The sequence below is a fragment of the Cyrtonyx montezumae genome, unplaced genomic scaffold, assembly GCF_038088225.1.
Source record: "Cyrtonyx montezumae isolate F1298 unplaced genomic scaffold, pur_monq_1.0 scaffold_26, whole genome shotgun sequence".
Taxonomy (NCBI): Eukaryota; Metazoa; Chordata; class Aves; order Galliformes; family Odontophoridae; genus Cyrtonyx; species Cyrtonyx montezumae.
The window spans coordinates 1,115,310-1,134,114 of record NW_027072003.1 but is presented as its reverse complement, the minus strand read 5'-3'; the positions used below and the strand labels follow the sequence as shown (position 1 = coordinate 1,134,114).

Below are 18,805 nucleotides of genomic sequence, written 5' to 3'. Positions count from 1 at the left end.
CTGGAGCAGCCTTCCCTGTTCCTCATCACCCTGAGCTCCAGTGAATGCTTCCCATCATACTTCAGTAGGTGCCCTATTGTCTGACTATTGCCATCGCCAGACAGGATCCTTGAGGGGACAAAGGCTGACAGTCTCCTGAGATTTGCACAGCAGAGGGTAGGTAAGCAGGGCCAGCAGCACAGCCAGGGTAAGCCAAGAGGGCTTACAGAGAGCTTCAGACTCAGAGAGGAAGAAGTGGAGATGCATGGGAGGAAGGAAGGGAGGAGAACAGAAAGGAGATGATATACGTCCCCATGCCCAGCACAGGGAGATGAGCATACAGTGAAGCCTATCGTGTCCTCCCAGCTGGCCTGAGCCCTCAGAGACATGCCTGTGGGTTGCAGGCCGTTGAGAACAAGGCTGTCATCACTGTGAGGCTTTATCAGTGGCTGTTTCTTCTTTCTTTCTGTCTTGTTCCCAACTCTTGATTTCCAAAAAAGGTGGGAAATGTCACAGAATCAGCAACACATCCTGAACAGCTGGTGCCACCCTCTATCTCTGCCTCACCCCTTGTCCCTGCTGCTTCTGGGGCCCCCAGAGAAGCAAACTGCCCAGCCTGGCTAACAGGGCCTGAGGAGCGATGCTACACCACAAGTCTGGAGCACCGCAGACCTCCGAAGAGAAGAGTTCAAAAGAGTTCATGGCTCCCACTAGGTTTGATTGATTCAAGACTTCTGTAGACTAACAGCTTTCTGATCAGGCTCCTGGATAAAAGACCAACTGGAAGAAAAGAAAAAAGAAGCTTTCCCAACATAGGCTTATTCCATTATATGATCTGGAGACTTTTTTCTTTTTGTCTCAAGGAGGTGAGAATAGGTGGGAGAGGGTAAGGTTTTTCAGCACCCAAAACCTTTCACAGAGCAGCTGGTATGAAGATAGTCTTACATTTCCAATGTTATTTCTGTATTTCCAGGATCGCATTAGGAAGAAAAAGAGTCTTTCATCAGACTCCAAGCTACAATTTACAGATAGAGGCATTTCCTTAAAGTACTTTGCTAAGGAACGCCAACATTTTTAAAACAATAGATTTTAACAGGTATTTAGAGGTGATGGTAATCCCACTAAACCCCACTCTTGCAAAGCTAGGCAACTGATAGCATTACAGCCCTCCCAGTCACATCAGTGATGGTTCTTAGGCTACCTTACTCCATTTCAAAGAAGTGCACAAAGTTGCTATATACAACAACCAGCAGCCTAGCCAGATCCAAACACTATTCTAAACCCAGTGCTACAGTCAGTGCGGCCAGAAGAACACAGAATAGCCTGTGTTATGTCCCTCCACCACTGTGGAGAGCACCTCAGAAAGCCAGTAAAACTTCTCAGTCCAACCCAGGATGGTTTTAGCAAGCAGCATCCAGGTGTGAGCCCTAGTTGAGGCATGTGGGCTCTTCAGAACCCATCCAAACAGCTTCTCTGGCCTGCAGAAATGAGAAGAGTTCAAAAGAGGTATTCCAAGCCCAGTTGGGAGATAAGCAAATTCGCAAAACTGTAGCTCAGAAATTTCCGAGTTTACGTTCTACCCACTCACAGCATAGCCCATCATCTGCAGGAATTGATTATGCTGGCCCCACATGCCCCCTGCCTGGGGACAACACAAATAGCTTTGCCTTGCTCAGCTGGAGGAAACTGCCCCAGCCGGATCCAGAGAGTAGCAGGATCCCAGCACCCAGTTAGATCTCCGCCTGGAGGAGCAGGATTCCTCCCCCACCCCACCCTGGAAGGGCAACACCCACTGCGTGGTTTCCTGAAACAACAGATATTTGTCAAAGACAGCAGTAAGAAATGCAAAGGTGGTAAGTGGTCTCTGCTGAGCTGTGCATGTTGCCACTGCTCATGCTCTGAGGTAAGGGTATCACCCTGTGGGACCAGCAGCAACAGCCTTGCTCTTCGCAAAGTATCAAAGGCATGTGCAAAGCAACTCTGGCTCAGAGCAGACATGGCTTCCGCTGGCAGGCTGCTAGCCACAGAGGAAAGTGTGCAAAAAGCAGGGAGGAGACATTGTCCTGGCCTAACTTCACTGCTCACATCTGCATTACCAGTGAAAGAGCCCATCTTGCCGTGCAGCACCTCCTCCAGTAAGGAGGAGACATCTACAGGTCAGACAGATGCTTGAGGTGAGGAGTAGGCTGCAGCTCCAGGACACACGTTCTGCTGAACATGCCACTGGCTCTCTCTGCCACTGCTGTGAAAATACTGATTTACTGCATACTCCATAGCAAGGGGCTGCATCAGTGCTTGCTGCATCCAACATCTGGCATGCCCGAGGCGGCTGCAGACAGTTTGACAGGGCAAGGATGGTGACAGAGAACAACAGGACTGGCCATAGAGCTTATGCACTTCAGAACAGCACTAGCTGTATCATCTCTAAGGATCTGGACAGCAGATCTGATTCTGTTCCTCTGCCTGTTCTTTCATCAGGTCTGCATCTGTTGATCCTCAGTAACCAGCTCAGCCCATCATTACCTTAAAGTAAACAGAAGGAACAAAATGAACATCCACTGAGTCATTGATGAGGCAGGAAAAGCCAACCAGGGATCTGCAATAGTTACTGGCAGCACAAGCTCTGGACAGCCTGGAAGTGTGGGTTTACATGCTTGTTGGATTAGATACGGCACTGACTCAAACACAACTATGAGCTGGTAGGATGAGAAAGAAAAGTTTTTGCATCAATTACCTAGCATTCCAATAAAAGGCCCAGTGGCTATCAACCATCCCACGTCCACTTTAACCAGTAAAGATTCTCTATGTTCCAGTTTGACCAAACAGAACTCCTGGGAGCTCTTTGCTATGGAAGACTCATCCTTATAGAGTGCAGTTCACAGAAGGACCCTAGACACTCTGCAGTCCATATGCTAAGGGTGAGATGAAGCTGAGTGTGATGGGGAAAGAGGCAGGGACCCTTTGGGGCCCAGCTCAAGCACTGACACTGCCATTGCCATTACAGCACAACCCTTGAATGGGTAACAGCACCTCACTCACTGCCTGTAAAAAAAACCCACACATCTATGCCTAGCTCCACAGCCAACATTTGAACAACAGCATTATCTTCCAGACAGAGACAGAGCCTTGACATGTCTAGGAGCACACTGCACCCTTGAGAAGCTTGATTGCATTCCCCTGTACAGAGGCACAACTTGTTTCCTGCCCTAACTCCATTGACCTGCACTTCCAGCACCTGCGTGGTGTTTTGCTGATCAAAGAGCCCTCCACCACTCGATGCTCTCTCCCCCATGGCTATTTCTAGGCTTGACAAAAAGGCTTCAAGCTTTACTCAAAACTCCATGGCTGGAATGCCTAACTCACACACTAGATGCATCCTGCACTCTGGAAACTCCATCTTCTATTTTCAGAGGTATACGTGAACTCCAAATGTGACCCCACAGAGCCGTGCAGATCCCCATCCCACAAGCCTAGACAAGGCAGTACTTTCTGCCAAGACATCAGTCTCCTACACCAGCAAGCAACAAGTCCACAAGGGTATTACTTCACACAAGTATATTGCCAACAGTAACACCACTGTTGCTTTAGAGAGAAGGGTATTTGTCAATAGCAGCAAAGTGGCTCTCTGCATTTAGGTCATGATCTCTGGAAGCTATAAACCAATGTTCTTAGAAGAAATGTTCTCAGGCAGCTTATTCCATCCTTGCTCTTCTCCTGTGTATCAAGTGCTCATCAGTGTCATACTACACAGCAACCCTTAGATAGCATCAGTCAAGGGACTTGGGGACTTACTTTTCTGAAACAAATGGGCAGACAAGCTCTTGGTAACACACTGACTGCAGGGGGCAGTTACTGCCTAAATGAATTCCCTGCAAGTAATTTTGGTTTCTGACATAAACCAGTAAGAAAAGCACGTGATGACAACATGCCCTCTGGTGGCAGTGGTGCTGGGGACCTGGTGCAGAGCTGGGGGACAGAAGCTAGTGTGCAGGAGGCAAGATGACCACTTTGGAGACCTCAGACATCTCTGCATGCCAGCAGGACACCAAATGACCAAGAGCCCTCCTCTCAGTGCCTGAGGCTGCAATGGAAGCAAGCAGCTGAATCACTTCTCTGGTCTGAAGCTCCCCTGTGGCAAGCCAGAGTCAACAGAATTTAAGAGCACAAAGGAACATTATATGACTTAAGTCTGGCTTTCTGTCTAGCATATGCTGCAAAAATTCACCCCCACAACGTCAGCAATTACCACCTACCCACCTCAGAACCACCACGCTCCCACAGCCAGCCTCCTGCAGGCCCTCCTGCTGCAACCAGCACCTCCCAGTTCAGGTGGGAAAAGCCCAAGACCTTGTCAGCTCTGAGTGGAAAGTCACCCTTTCCCATCATTCTTTTCAAAGTTGAATTTCAACAGGCTTCACAGCTGGAGAAGCTGTGGGACTGTCAGAATAACTATTCAGCTGTAGCTCACTGAGGTTTAATACGTTTGTCTGGGGTGACACAATAAGAACTTGGGATTCCCAACTCCTACATCTCTTTTGAAATAATCTGCATGAAATTCTGTAAAAACACGTGAGCTTCTTTCCTTTCTCAGCTTGAAACCAATCTGAAAGTGCTTTTTGTTGCAAAAGGAAGTGTTCCAATCTCTGGGAAAACACAACGTGCTCAGGAAGACGCACAGACTCCCATCATCCTGCATTTTCTTGTTTTGCTGCCAAATGACCGATTTCACAGCACTCCAGAGGAAGCTGGCACCATAAACTGGCAAACTTCTCCAGCGGCAGTGTCGATTCCCACTCCACATGGACTCCAAAATAAGGATGTCATCCTCCACCTATGGACATGAACAGTCAGCATGGTCCTGCTCGCTTCCAAATTCCTTCCCTTTCACATTGAACCCCTGGCAACATCTTTCAGCACAGCTCCTTTTTTCCACTTCTCCCTTCTCAGCTGGCCAATCTCCTCCAGTGGCTGCAAGCAGCTACTTCCGAGCAGCTGCTGCTTCACAGACATCCTAGAAACCCTGACATCACTGAGAACCTTGACCTTTATGGTCCGCTCTCGACCCACCCGATAAAGGGAAGCCATGCATAACAGAATGATGTACTCATGCCAAAAAATTGGATGCAGCAGCTGTAATTTCAAGAACTTCTGCAAATATTTGGTAGACGGGAATCCTGGCAGACTTTGGATTTTCAGTTTGCAACTGAGACCAGCAGGGATTGCAGTATTCTGGGAAGAGCCTAAGGACTCCAGCTTGTACCACCACCAAGAGTATTTTAATGTCAGCTGGTGCATTTTATCAGTTCTCAAAAGACATGCCAACACTTACTGATAGGAGAATGACACTCACAGGAGTGAAGAGAGTTGTGTATGTTTACTTAGCAGGTTGGTTGCAGTCAGGATGAGAGCCAAGTGCTTTGCACCAATAACCAGAGCACTCAGCCTCCCTAGTATCTCTCACTGGGGGGTTTTCCCTGCCATCCCCTTGCCTAAAAACCCTGATGTGCACATAGCTAGAGACAGTTTTGTTTTCTGAAGCTTATGACACTTATGGGTTGGAAAATACTATTCCCAAGAGTAAAAAAACAAAACAAGAACCAACCAAGCAGCACAGGGCTGTGAAGTATTCTTATTTATACAACAGCTCCCACATGTGAATAAACCAAGTAATGCAGCAGCTGAAGGGTCAGATGGGGACACATAACCCTTGATGGGAATCCAGGCTAGGTGACCAATGCTTAGGTGGGAGCTGGGCAGTTCAGAAAGACTTAAGTAATGTCCTGGGAGCTGCTGACAGCTGTGGTGCCTGAGAGCCTCTGCAGGGCTCCCTGCTCCTCGTAAACACTAAAGGCAGAAACACAGTACCCACATTCTCTGTAACTGCTCAGCCTTTCTTCTGTCTCCTAGAGAAATGCTCCCTGGATGCCTGGGGAGACAGTAGATGCCCTCCATCCATACGGACAGAAGATAAGCATTGTGCAATAAGGGATCTGAGACAGCTGGGGCAGGAAGAAGCTGTGTGGCTCTGCAGATCCATGGATAGGTTGCCAGAGTGGGAGAAGGGTGTCAGACCCTGGTCCATATTCTACAGGATTGTTTCTATATTTTAGATGAAATAGATAAATGTGTAAACATGTGTAGGCAAAGACTTAAACCTAAGACTGTTTCCTTTTAGGCAAATACTATAAATAACATAGTGAGAATTGACATTACAGGGTACTTTGAGACAAGAGACCAAGAATAAACCATCCTCATGCACAAGGACTCACCAGGAATTACAGATCAATCACATGCTGCATTTATAATGAACCTTTCCCAATCTCAGCAAGATAACTCAGCTAAATAGAATCCTCATCAGCCCCACTGTACAGACAGGAGATCAAAAGGATGTGGGAGAGCTAGCAGATGGGAACAGCAGACTAAAATCCCAAGCTGCTTGTGCCTCCAACCCACATTACACCCTTTCATCCTGTGATGGGCTCCTACACGCACTCTCTTCTGCCTGAAATATTTCAGTATCTGTCTTCACGTCACTCATGTTGCTTTGTTTTCTTTTTGCCCCTCTTCTAAGCACGATGGCTAGCACATTATATTCTACCTCAGCCTGTATTCTGATGCACAAAGAGCTCATCAATCAAAAGCACCTATCTGCTTGTTTCCACATTTACGCATCCTTCGTGTAAAGAAATGGAATTGACTCCATGGCAAGCTTCAACCAAGGGGCATATGTCTCTCTCTGGGATCTTATGCATGGTACTGAGCCATCCATAGCTCACCTACTGCTCCTACCGCCAACTCTGGCTCAGCCTGAGTCTCTTCTCAGCAGCATCACTACTCTGTTTTCCGTGCAGATCTGCCAGAGCTCCTTCCTACCTAACTCTGTGGGTCAGACGCCCCTCAGCACTTAACCAGCAGGTTACAGCTTCACAGCACGAAGCTCTCCCTTTTCCACCTTTGGCTTCCTCAACCCCGTTAACCCACTCAGTGGAACCGAAACCTCCAGGAGTCAGCGCTTCGCATGCAGCCCTGGAGCGGCGCCCACCACAGCCTCCTGGACACCGAAACCCACGGACAGACCGCAAGGAGGTCCTCACTCACAGCCACATCAACGCCTTCACACGCGGCCACCTCAGGGCCCATGCAATACCTTCGTCAGCAGCTTCGCCTGACCCGCTATGACACCGCATCGCCCCCTCCCTCGCACCTTCAGCCGTTTAGGTACATCCTACCTTTGATGACCAACAGCTCCACTCCCGCACGGTGCTTCCTCGGAGCCAGCCGGCCTCCTCCTTCCCTTCCCCTCGCCCACTCTCAGCCCCCACCCGCGGTGAGTGCCCGTTCCCCGCGGCCGCAGCAATTGTTTACATCGCGACCCGCGGAGGGCTGAGCTCCCACACAGCACCGGAAGCGCGGGGCGGGGCGTCCCCGTGCGGCGCTCCGCTGACCCCGCAGCTGCTATCGGTTCACGTGAACGCGCGGCGCGGACTCTGAGGTTCGGCTGAAGAGAGCACCAGGACAGCTCTGCGCCGGAGCGCGCGGGGGCTGCCGAGAGGTGAAGAACCACAGCCCCCAGAGTGCCCCGCGCGCCTCGCAGCACGGCCCCGGTGCCTTGCACATGCGCATAGCGCTCTATGGCTCCAAGATGGCTGACACAGCGCCCGGCGGTTCCGGCACGGTAACGGCAGCTCCTCGTTGGGCCGCGGGGTTGTTGCGGAGGGGATCCCTCCGGGGGCCGAACGGAACGGTGGTGGCCTACACCACCTGCAGGGCCGAACGGCTGCGGCCTGCTCGCGGCGGCCTTTAGGGGGAGCTGAAGAGAGGGAGGCGCTGATTGGCTGGATGGCTGGGCGGGGGCGGGGATTAGCAGCGGGTTTTGATTGGCTCGAGCTCTTCCGCTCGGATTGGCGGAGAGAGGACCGCGGGGCGGTGTTTATTTATTTATTTTTTTTAAAGGGACCGTGCTCCGTGGGAGCTCTGTGTTACATCGGGGGGGGGAGGGGTTGGGGTGGAAGTTACTGCCCCGTGTCTGTGCATGTATGTATGTGTATAATTGCGTAGATGCAGATTTCTTTATGTATGACTGTATGCATATGTACATATTTGTGTGCAGATGTATAGATATGCCTATATATTTAAGACTGTGTGTGTCCATACATGTACGCGTGCATATGTGCATGTGTAGAATCTCTATTTGTAGCCTGCCCCAAAAGTAATGCCTTCTCTTTATTTCCGTGGAACCTGCAACAGCTACAATGAGTACAATAATGCTATTTGATAAAGCATAGATAGAAAACACTATTTTTCAACATGGTCAACACCATTGCCTATACATTTTTGTCAGCATTGATCAAGAGCCTTCATGCAGCACTCATACTGCTGAGGTGACCCACTTCTGCTGCTGAAACACACCACCCATGGCCTCACTGTTTTGTCTTCAGGAGCGTCCAGCAAGCATCAACATCAATGACTGCCATTTTTTTTTTGCATTGAGAAATTCAATAACACCTCTTTGCTTCATACACATTTCTGTGCTACACTCCATTTTGTCTGGATGCTGCCACAGCAGTAGAATGTAACAGAATGTTGGCAGAAGCATTCAGCCTTTATTGCCATGCCACCAACTTCATAAAATAGGAGGCATTACTTTCAGAGCAGTCCTCATATGTGTATGTCTGTAGGTGTGTGTGTATATGTGTAGGTGGGTCTGTGTACCATGTCTACAGATACGTGTTTGCATATGTTCAGTGTGTGCAGGGGAGGACCTTTGAGCCCAGAGCGGGTGTTGGCAGTGTGCAGGCAGCCTGCCTGGGGCTCAGGGCAGGGCTGGTTCAGTTTGGGGTCTGTGTCCACAGAGGTCAGGCAGCAAGCACACAACCACGCCAGCAGATAACTACTACCTGGCCCGGAGGAGGACTCTGCAGGTGGTGGTCAGCTCGTTGCTCACTGAAGCTGGCTTTGAGAGTGCTGAAAAGGCAGCGGTGGAGACACTGACAGAGATGTTACAGAGCTGTGAGTGCCCAGTGTCAACAGTGTGGTGATTTAGGGCAAAATCACCTTGAAGTTGGTTCAAATTTGCTTTTGCTCTTTCTGTTTTTTTGTTTGTTTTCATCTGTAATGTCTTATGATAATGGTGTTAGCAAAAGCAGAAGGCTTAGCAGGTGGTTAGAGCACAGCCCTGGAGTCACAGACTTTCTGATTGTGAGCAGTTTGTCTGAACTCGGAGATATCTATCTTACTTGGTGGGTATTAGGAATCCCACTAATATATCCCAATATGAGATGCTACCAGAATAAACAACGAAGTAACAAAGCTCCAGATGTTTGATTAGTAAAGGCTTGTAGAAGTGGGGCTATCTGGCAGCTCTGCTCTTAATTTCCTGGACGATGTGCCTAGGATCTCTGCTTACACAGTTTTCTGACGTCAGTAAACGATTAGGTTTTGTTGTTCTTCACGTTATGCAGCAGATTTGCCTCTTTTAATTGCAAAAAAAAAAAAAGAACATCTGACTGTGATCATCAGTGTTTCTATACTTCAACCATACTTTAATTTGAAATATGCGGGCTGTGAGATGCCAGATTCTGGGAGCTATTTTTCATTCCTTGCTAGATTTGCTAAAAATTCAGGTGTTGGGCTGACACAAATGTGTGGTCACTGCCTGCAGTGAATATGTAATGTTTTTTTTTTGTTTGTTTTTTGTTTTCCTCCAGATATTTCTGAAATTGGAAGGAGTGCAAAGTCCTACTGTGAGCATACAGCCAGAACGCAGCCTACGCTCTCTGATATAGTGGTTACTTTAGTGGAAATGGGTGAGTAGCTGATTCATCTCACTAAGTCCAGATGCATACATTGCAGGAGACTTGGATGTTCTGTGTTGCCATGACAGTCTGTTTCTGATGTTTGCAGTGCTTATGTGATGTCCACTGTTCTGAGTCTCATGCGGGTGCTCCAATATTGTTGTTGTTGATGCAGTGTGTATGCACAGAGAGTACATGATTTTCTTTTTGGTGTGATTCTTATTTCCTCTTCTTCTGTATTTCAGGGTTCAATGTTGAAACACTTCCTGCCTATGCAAAACGCTCCCAGAGGATGGTCATCACTGCCCGTATGTGAGAAGTCCTTTCTTTTCTTATGCAGGAAATAATTTGTCATTTCTATCTGCTGGTATCCAGGGAGCTGCTGCTTTTCTCATGGATGGTGCAGTTCAGTGCTTCAGGGCATGCACTTTGTGTTAAGGATTCCTGTAACTATGATGTAATAGGTGAAGGAGGGTACCCTTTGCCAAATCAGTAGCTTTTGCTTCAGCATCCTCATGAAAATCCTTAAGATGGTTTTGATTCTCCTTGTGTAGGTGAGAGGGGTCATGTAAACCTTTTGGGATGCTAAACACAACCTGTAACTGTTGCTCGTGGAATGTGCTCTGTCCCTATCCCAGGACCTGGAGACATGGGTCGCAGCTTGGTATAGGCTAGCACTTCTTGCTGCCTAACACTTGGCAGAATGATGCTGACTAATTTAGTGCGTGTCCTTTTTTAACCATAGCTCCTGTGACAAACCAGCCTGTTACTCCCAAAGCCCTAACAGCTGGACAGAACAAGCCACATCCATCCCACATCCCTGGCCACTTTCCTGAGTTTCCAGATCCTCACACCTACATCAAGACGCCAGTGAGTGAAAAAAGACTTCTGTGCCGTTTGAGTTCTGTCTGAATGTTAGGAAAGGTGTATGTGTATTTTTATTGTAGTGCTGTACCAGAACATTGTTTTTGCTGCCCTGGTACAATGCTTGTTGTTTGCATAATGTCCTTGCTTTAGTTTTATGGCTGATATCTGTAGCTGTTAGAAAATGTGTGTGAGTGAAGGTCAGTGCTTGCCTGTAGCACCTGCATCCCAGTTGTGTTTTGAACTTGATCTGTCTTCATTGAATCTTGTGACTGTGTACTTGTTTTCTCCTCCCTGCTCTATAGACATACCGAGAGCCAGTATCTGATTACCAAGTCCTAAGGGAAAAGGCTGCATCTCAGAGGCGTGACGTGGAAAGAGCTCTTACACGCTTCATGGCTAAGACAGGAGAAACACAGAGTCTCTTCAAAGATGATGTTAGCACATTCCCATGTGAGTTATCTAGGAAGCCCATGCTGCAAATATCTAACAGAGTATACATCTAGTGTTCTTGCAGTTGCAGGAGGTGAGGAGGAGGCACTGAGGGATCACATTGTTTTTAGCCTTCTGAGGCACGAGAAGGGAGAGAGATGAGGTACTTTCTGTTTTAAACAGACAAAAAACTACGGGTTCACAATCAAACCTGGATGTGCAGGCTTTTGCTGATGGATCTTCTCATTCTCTTATCCCAGTGCTGTCTGAATTTCTGTAACTTCTGCAGAAGTCATTTCTTCTGTGTGATATGGTGGAGGTTGTTGTGCTTCTCTGCCTGCAAAGCAGTGATGAGAATTCCCACCTTTCCAAGCTTGTCTGAAAGCACAGATGCCTATGTTATCATACAGGGGAACTAAGTAATACTTCAGCCTATGAAGCAAGTGAACTTTTTTGGAGGGTTAGGAAGGTATTTATTTGTGTTTCCATAATGCTGTGTCCATGGCTGGAAACATAAAGGGTCCTCAGAAAATAGGAAGTTAGAGACTACCGTTTTTTAGGGACATATTTCATTCCTGACCCCTGGGAGTGGCAGGATAAAAGAGTACCTGTTCTGTTTAAAATCAGAACTAACAAAAGGGTTTGGTTTCTAAGTAACTGGTTAGCTTTGTGCTTCATAGTCTCTGAGTTGATGGGCAATCTCCCACCTTGCTCACTGCGTCCTTTTCCCCAACCCTAGTGATTGCTGCCAGGCCTTTCACTGTACCCTACCTGACAGCTCTTCTCCCCTCTGAGCTGGAAATGCAGCAAATGGAGGAAACAGATTCATCTGAGCAAGACGACCAGACAGACACAGAGAACCTGCCCTTGCATATGAGCACGGTACGTCCACCCTCAGAGATCAAGGTCTCTAGGGCATGACTTTCTTAAACATGAAACCTGGTTCTTTGTCTGTCTTCCTTGCAGCTGAGCAGAGGGGGAAAAAGTGGCAAAGTAGGTTGCATTTTACCAGATATAAAGGACTAACATTGTCATGGTTCTCTAACTTTCTGCAAAATATGTTGTATAATGAAGATATTCAATACTGGATCACAAACTTTGAATGCAGCCTTTATTTTCATGTTAGAGAAGAGGATTGTCCCGTAATTCCGTAATTTAAAAATCTGGAGTACTTGCCTTTAATGCAGCTTTTTGTTTACTTCTGTTTATCTTGGCTTATGTTTTGCCCATGCATTTTGTAGTTTGAACTTCTAAGCCTTGTTTAGACTTAACTTTGGTTATTTATGCTTTTTTTTTTTCCCTGTGCCAGGATGATTCAGGACCTGAAAAAGAGAATGCTTCAGTATTACAGCAGAACACCTCCTTGTCTGGCAGCCGGAATGGAGAGGAAAATATGATAGACAATCCTTACCTCCGGCCAGTGAAAAAGCCCAAGATCCGCAGAAAGAAGTGAAATGTAGTCGGCTGGCTGCTAGAAGAAAGAGAAGCCCATTTCTCTGGCCTTTATGAGGAATCACCTCTGCTGCTGTGGGTAGGAGGCATGGAGCAAGACAGGAGAGGCAGTCTGACTGAATGGCAGAAACAGAGGAATGATCTTTGTGTGGCAAACTACACTGTCGTCATGGTTTGCAGTGCTCCCTTTTTCTCCTTTGCTTTCCTAACTTGGAATGTGTCAGTGGTCAGCTGCCCTAAAAACAGTGAAGGCCACTGGGTTACAGATGGGAATTGTCTCATTTGTTTTGGTTTCTTCTCAGTTTTGGGGAGATTTACTCTCTAAAGAGGCATGGGACACAAAGTGTTCTAGAGAACACAAAGACATAATTTGTTTTTGTCTGCCTTACAAGCTAGAAAATAAACTTCTGCAATGAACCCTGTTTGGCTTTATAATCTATGGAGCACATATTAAAAGCAAAAAATTCCATAGAGGTTTCTTTTTTTAATTGTTGGCAGGTAAAAGCAAACACTTCTATCAAAAAGAGTGAAGTGTAAATACAGAGCTAGGATGGGACTTATTCTGAACCTTTCTGACTGCAGCTGCACTTCCACCTTAAAAGTGCTGAGTGTGGTGTTTACCCTACTCTGTTTTATTATTTTCTAGCAGTACCAGTGGCAAGATTCAGCGGCTGCCTTGGGCTCTTTTTTCGTTCTGTTGTGATTTTCAACACAGTCCTTTGAGAGTTCATGCCTTCACCAGCTGTTCTGAAAGATGCTTGCTGCAAAGCTTAGAGTATGGAATAAAGCTGTATTGATTACAGTCTGCAGGGCCATGCCATTGATCATGCTTTTTAATTTTGTATTTGCTCAGATACGGGCTTTTATCGAAAAAAGTTGCTCTTTTTTTCTTTGCTGTTGTTCCTTTTTTTCCTTAGAGGAGGACCTTTATTTCAGCTGTGAAAGTGGCTGTTGGTGAGATTGCTGTAATTGTTATCCTGTTTTGGAGGCACTTCCTTTGATTTTCATTCAGTCATTTACTTAGGGAAAATATGTACAGAATTCCTGTAACAGAAGACTTCTATTGTTTGGAGTCTCCCAGGCATGATACTAATACTTGGATTCTGTAGTCCTTACTACCCATCAGTTTTTTCTCATTCATGCAGGTCAGTTCTGAAGGGAAAATTGCTTTTAAGCAGTAGTCAAAGCTGCACCTGTTTTAGATGAGAATTTGGTGCTGAGAGGCAGCAAAGATTGCCCACTTCAGACTGTAAGCTTATTGCTTCCCAGGGCAGTATCTGAGTGCATTGTTAGAGTTGTGTGGAAGAGAATGGAGGAACAGAGTTGTGTGTGCTGTTCTCTTCTGTTTAGAGGAAGAATTATTTCAACAAGAATGGAAGTATTCCTGCCAAACAATTTGACATCTTTAGCAAAAAAAAGTCCTGCATGTGCCATTGCCACTTTTGCTGGTGCCTTGATTGTACAGAAAATCAAATGTACAAAGACATTATGTGTATATATATAATGTATGTATATAAAAATATATAATTTTTTTTCTTGGATTAGGTGTTTTTCATAGTGAAAATATCCCTTTCTGGGTAGGGGAAAATAGGGAATGAAAATAGTAACTTTTATGTTCATAATAAAATAATTCTTCTACAAGCAAAACTTGCTGAGTCCTTAAAATTTCAGAAATAGTGGAAAAAAAAACCACCTGAGTGCAGCGTGAACATGTGTTCACTGGGGACTGGTGAAGTTCTAACCAACTCGTAGGAGTGAATCACACCCCCTCCTTGAAAAGTTTTCATCGAAAGGGGCAACTGAGAGTCAGCAGCAGCATCCCATTCTGACAGCTGCAGCTCCAAAGCCACCTCGTGTGGTTGGGAGGGTCGTGCACTGAGAATAAAGGCTGTGAGCAGCTGTACTGTGTGTGCGAGGGCACTTGAAGACTGAAAGTGGGAAACTGGAGGAATATATCTCATTTTTATAGTCAAAATTGGACAGCAGGTGAAATTGCTACAGACGTAGCTAAGCAGACCCAGAAAACACGAACGCCTGTGTTGTGGTTGGGAGTTATTTCAAGTAAAAGTGTTACTGAGTTCCTGGTTTTCCCCTGAGATCTGATCACCATGTATGCTGGCAGATTGTAAATATTTATAGAAATCTCTACAGTCTGAGCTGCGTGTTACAGAAGCACCTGAACGCAAACACCAGAACCTCTCTGTTTCACACTAAGTTTATTTTTGTGGCCTTACAGCGTGTTGGTTGCTTGCTGACCGAGAGCGACAAATGTGCATATGCACCTCGAGTACTGTGTTCAGTTTTGGGCCCCTCACTACAAGAAGGACATTGAGGCCCTGGAGCGTGTTCAGAGAAGGGCAACAAAACTGGGGAGTGGTCTGGAGCACAAGTCTTATGAGGAGCGGCTGAGGGAGCTGGGATTGTTTAGTCTGGAGAAGAGGAGGCTGAGAGGAGACCTTATTGCACTCTACCACTTCCTGAAGGGGGGTTGTGGTGAGGAGGGGGTGGGCCTCTTCTCCCTGATAAATAACGACAGGACGAGAGGGAATGGCCACAAGTTGCGCCAGGGAAGATTTAGATTAGACCTGAGGAAACATTTTTTTTCTGAAAGAGGGGTCAGGCACTGGAATGGCCTGCCTAGGGAGGTGGTTGAGGCACCATCCCTAGCGCTGTTCAAGAAGCGTTTAGATGAGGTGCTAAGGGATTTGATTTAGTAGTTGGGTAGGGATAGTGATAGGAGGATGGTTGGACTAGATGATCTTGTAGATCCTTTCCAACCTAACGAACCTATGAACCTATGAACAATGCTGGTCAGGCTCAAGCATGGCCATCCGGTCTGGCCGTTCCCAGCACTCCGTGCCCAGGATGTCTGCAGTCTGAGCTTAATGCACCTGACTGTGCACAAAGCCATTATGCTTTTTCCCAGTGCAGTGGTGCTGCACCACATGTAGATCCACATTTCCCAGCTCTCCTCAGACTGTCATGCATTCTTCTGCTGGAAGGAGATCAGTGGAAGAAGAAACCCTGAGGAGATGGTGGTGAGGAATCTGAGGAAGGTAGGTAGTGGTGGAGTTAATTGTGTTCCTTTCTGATGCCATCAATGGAGGTAAAGTTCCCTGCAGTGGGGGAACTGGCGATGCCAAATACCCAGAGAGACAGGAGAAAACAGATACCAGATCAGGTAATCAAAATTAGCAACCAGAAATACTGCTTTGAACAGGTTTTATTTGATGAGGCAGAGTATTGCAGGCAGATGTATCCAGTGACAGGATGTGCTGCAGCCACCCCACTGCTCAGTTCTCATATAAACTCAGGTAGGCCACACGGTTCCGATACTTCCTGAATTCTCTGTCCATGATCAGCTGAAAGAAAAGAGAGCACAGGAAGACACGAAGAGGTGCAGAGAACTGCAGGCTACTTCACCAGGTGTCCTTCCTGACTCTCAGCCAGTTTCAAACTGGATTTATTTTTTTCCAGTGGAGCTGCGCAGAGAAAGAAATCTGTGCTCCAGTCATAGATTCATAGATTAATTCAGTCCTCTCACTTTGAGGATGAAAACTTATTTCTAGAGCAAACTCCCCAGTCAAAGTGTTTTTGAAGGACTGTAGCTGCTTTTGCAAACTGGTATCTTCTGACAGTAGATCCCTTTGTGTTTCACTCCTCAAGCTAGTACACCTACATACCCAGCAGCCCAGAGAGGAAAGGATAACAGCAGATAGTGCTTAAGTAATCATCTGATTTCCTTTGTGAGAAGTGTTAAGCTGGGAATAACATCCCCTCATCCCTTGTCCATACCTTCTGTACCTCTGTTTTTAGCATCCTTTTTGCTGGCATTGGCACTAAGGACCAATCTGGAGACCCAAACTTCATTGGCCAAGTGATCTTCTTGTGTAATGGCTTGTCTACATCATAAGTTCCAGGGCTAAAAAACAATAGAGTCAAAATATGTCATTTCTAAACCTGGTGTATGATGTTTGTAATATAAGAATTAACCAGACCTGCTTCAAGCTATGGGGAAAATGCATTTTATGGTCCTCTAGTCATCATGTTAGGTTAAAGACGAACACAAAGGAGCCTTTTGAAGATTAAAAAAAAAAAAGCATTACTGGGAGCTTAGTTACATATCTCCCATTTCTGTCTCAGTGTTTCTCTCCTCTGGTACTCCTGCTTGTTATTAGGAAAGTGAGAAAATGAGTTACATTACCCAGGGAAAAATTCTTTATTCAGAGGCTTATCGGGAAATCGTGATGTCTTAGAGGAAAATGGAGCACAGTTAGGCTGGCATTTTCTCTCCTTATTCAAAAATGACTGGTATGTTGCTGGTCCGGGAGTCACAGTCTGCAAGAAAGAAAAAATCAGTACAGAAGATATTTTTCTGCAAGCTTATTATTCTGCAAGCTTGTTATTTTCCTGACTGCTTTTACTCAGAGTATTTGAGTTAGCTAGCTAGGCATTGCAGACGTGGTGTGCAGTGCATGGTCTTGCTACGGTGATAGCATAAAAAAAGCAGAACAAATCAAATCTGTGCTCCCTGCCATTTACCCAGTGTATCCTGTGACATCTCTTCTGATATTCTTCAGAAGCTGGGACAGTGAACTACCTTTGTTCTGTTAGTACAACTTGAGCTTCCTTGCTGATTTTACCTCAAAATGTACATCTGGGCATGTGTGAGAGGGAGACGCAAAGAAATATGAACGTACAAAAGCATTTATCAGTGTATCCAGAGCTCCCACAATTGGTGATTGACTTCTACTCTCAGTGCTTGTGACAAAGCTATCTGTGGGGAGATCTACAACCAGCATTACTACAAGCTGGAGGCAGACCCAGCATGTGATCACAACTTAAAGTCTATGGTAGGACCAGCCTACGGATTCTTTCAAAGCTGTGGCACTGCCTCTTTGAAGCATCCTTTTCTTACCTGTGGCTCTGGTTTGAATCGCTGGGCTGTTCGGGCTCCTATCACATAGCCTTTCTTGCTCAGTGGTTTTGTTCCAAAGTAGTATCTGAGCCTTTTTTTCTGTGGTTAAAAAGCAGAAGCATTGTTTGCATCAAAGGAATAGGAGAAGTACCTGAGCAGCAGACTTCATTGCTTTAATTTCTCACTAATTTAGAGTATTAGGACAGTTGGAGCTTTGAGGACTGGTAAATTTAGAAATAACCTTTCAAGGAGATTTTTTTTTTTTAATATATGCAGATTTATACAATGGTTTTGCAGGGCAGAAATGGAGTACACTGTGTCTGGCTGACCATGGTCTTATTAGCTGTTACATATTACTTACTCGTTACTACTACTCCTATAACAAATGTCTTCTGTAAAGGAAAAGCTCTGAGAATAAAAAACAAACTTACCTCCTGACTCTGGTAACAGCCTGTTCCTAGAAAAGGTTTTCCCGTGATGGCTGCTAGCTGGCTGTCTGGAGAATGGTGGAGAGGGAACATTTTCTGGTCTTGGCATGATCCAAATGAAATTTGCTTTTGCACATCTGTAAAACCAGGAGAGGGAAATTCAATCAGTGTGACACAGCCACGTGGAGATTACTGCTTGCTGCTTTTCTTAGTCCTCAAGAGTCTGCTGCTTCCTGAGGCGAGCCACCCCTTATCAGCTGCCCCTGGAGGGGCCTGCTCTTTGAATGACTGTTTCTTGCTGCCTCGAAGACTTCTTTTTCCCTAGTCTGGGTGGCTAGCAGCCCAGTTCTGGGAATATTGCTGGGGAAGCCCAATGCTGTTGCCAATGCAGAGCCCTGTGCTTGCATCCCCCCTTGGTGTGCACACCTCACAGAGCTCACCTCTCAGCTGCCACTCTGCAGACATGCTGCCTCATCAGGAGCTTAGGGAAGTTTGTGTACTGCAGTTACTATAGATACGGGGAGGGGAGGGGTGCTGGAGGAAGTACTGGCAATAATGGATCCTGAAGTGTGCAGGAAAAGGAGCAGCTTTGATATGAGCCGCAAGGATCACTCTGTGCTTACTCTTGCACCCAGGACCTGCAAGACAGGACCTTCACACAGTGAAATTTAGTGCTAGAGAGGTCTCTGGCAAAGCAGACTACAGATTATGCTGTCAGGACCCTTCACTGTGTGTTCTCTTGTGGCATAGCCTGACCTCCCATGTCATCTGCTCCCTGCCTTTTTCCCTGTGTCTGGCAGACATGGTGAGATAGCAAGAAATGCCTGGAAAAAGTGATACAGGAATGAAGTCCAGCTTCTGGATTTGGGCCGAGGCCTCAACACAGTGTAAAAACTATTATAACCAAGGAGCATGAAAATAATAAGAGCAAGATGAGG

General features: G+C 46.3%; 3 protein-coding genes across 5 annotated transcripts in view; 1 reads left to right on the top strand and 2 right to left on the bottom strand.

Annotated features, from left to right (window-relative positions):
* Positions 1 to 7,404, bottom strand: part of CCND3 (cyclin D3) — a 38,655-nt gene extending 31,251 nt beyond the window's left edge. The window contains exon 1 of one of the 3 annotated variants that reach the window (XM_065740322.1): positions 7,382 to 7,404. The gene's annotated coding sequence lies outside the window, so the exon portion shown is untranslated. Of the gene's footprint in view, positions 1 to 7,208; positions 7,297 to 7,381 lie in introns of those variants that run through there. The other 2 variants (XM_065740320.1, XM_065740323.1) reach the window with 2 other exon arrangements.
* Positions 7,405 to 7,471: 67 nt separating this feature from the next.
* Positions 7,472 to 13,546, top strand: TAF8 (TATA-box binding protein associated factor 8). Its single transcript, XM_065740311.1, has 8 exons — positions 7,472 to 7,654; positions 8,832 to 8,988; positions 9,687 to 9,785; positions 10,019 to 10,081; positions 10,519 to 10,643; positions 10,943 to 11,090; positions 11,809 to 11,951; positions 12,379 to 13,546. Exons 1-8 carry the CDS (start codon positions 7,595 to 7,597, stop codon positions 12,520 to 12,522), a joined length of 939 nt encoding a protein of 312 aa, XP_065596383.1. The 5' UTR covers positions 7,472 to 7,594; the 3' UTR covers positions 12,523 to 13,546.
* A 2,268-nt stretch (positions 13,547 to 15,814) lies between these two features.
* Positions 15,815 to 18,332, bottom strand: CIMAP3 (ciliary microtubule associated protein 3). Its single transcript, XM_065740184.1, has 6 exons — positions 18,308 to 18,332; positions 17,871 to 18,004; positions 17,440 to 17,538; positions 16,726 to 16,859; positions 16,317 to 16,443; positions 15,815 to 15,883 (listed from the first exon to the last, which is right to left on the bottom strand). Exons 1-6 carry the CDS (start codon positions 18,330 to 18,332, stop codon positions 15,815 to 15,817), a joined length of 588 nt encoding a protein of 195 aa, XP_065596256.1.
* Between the last annotated feature and the right edge of the window lie 473 nt (positions 18,333 to 18,805).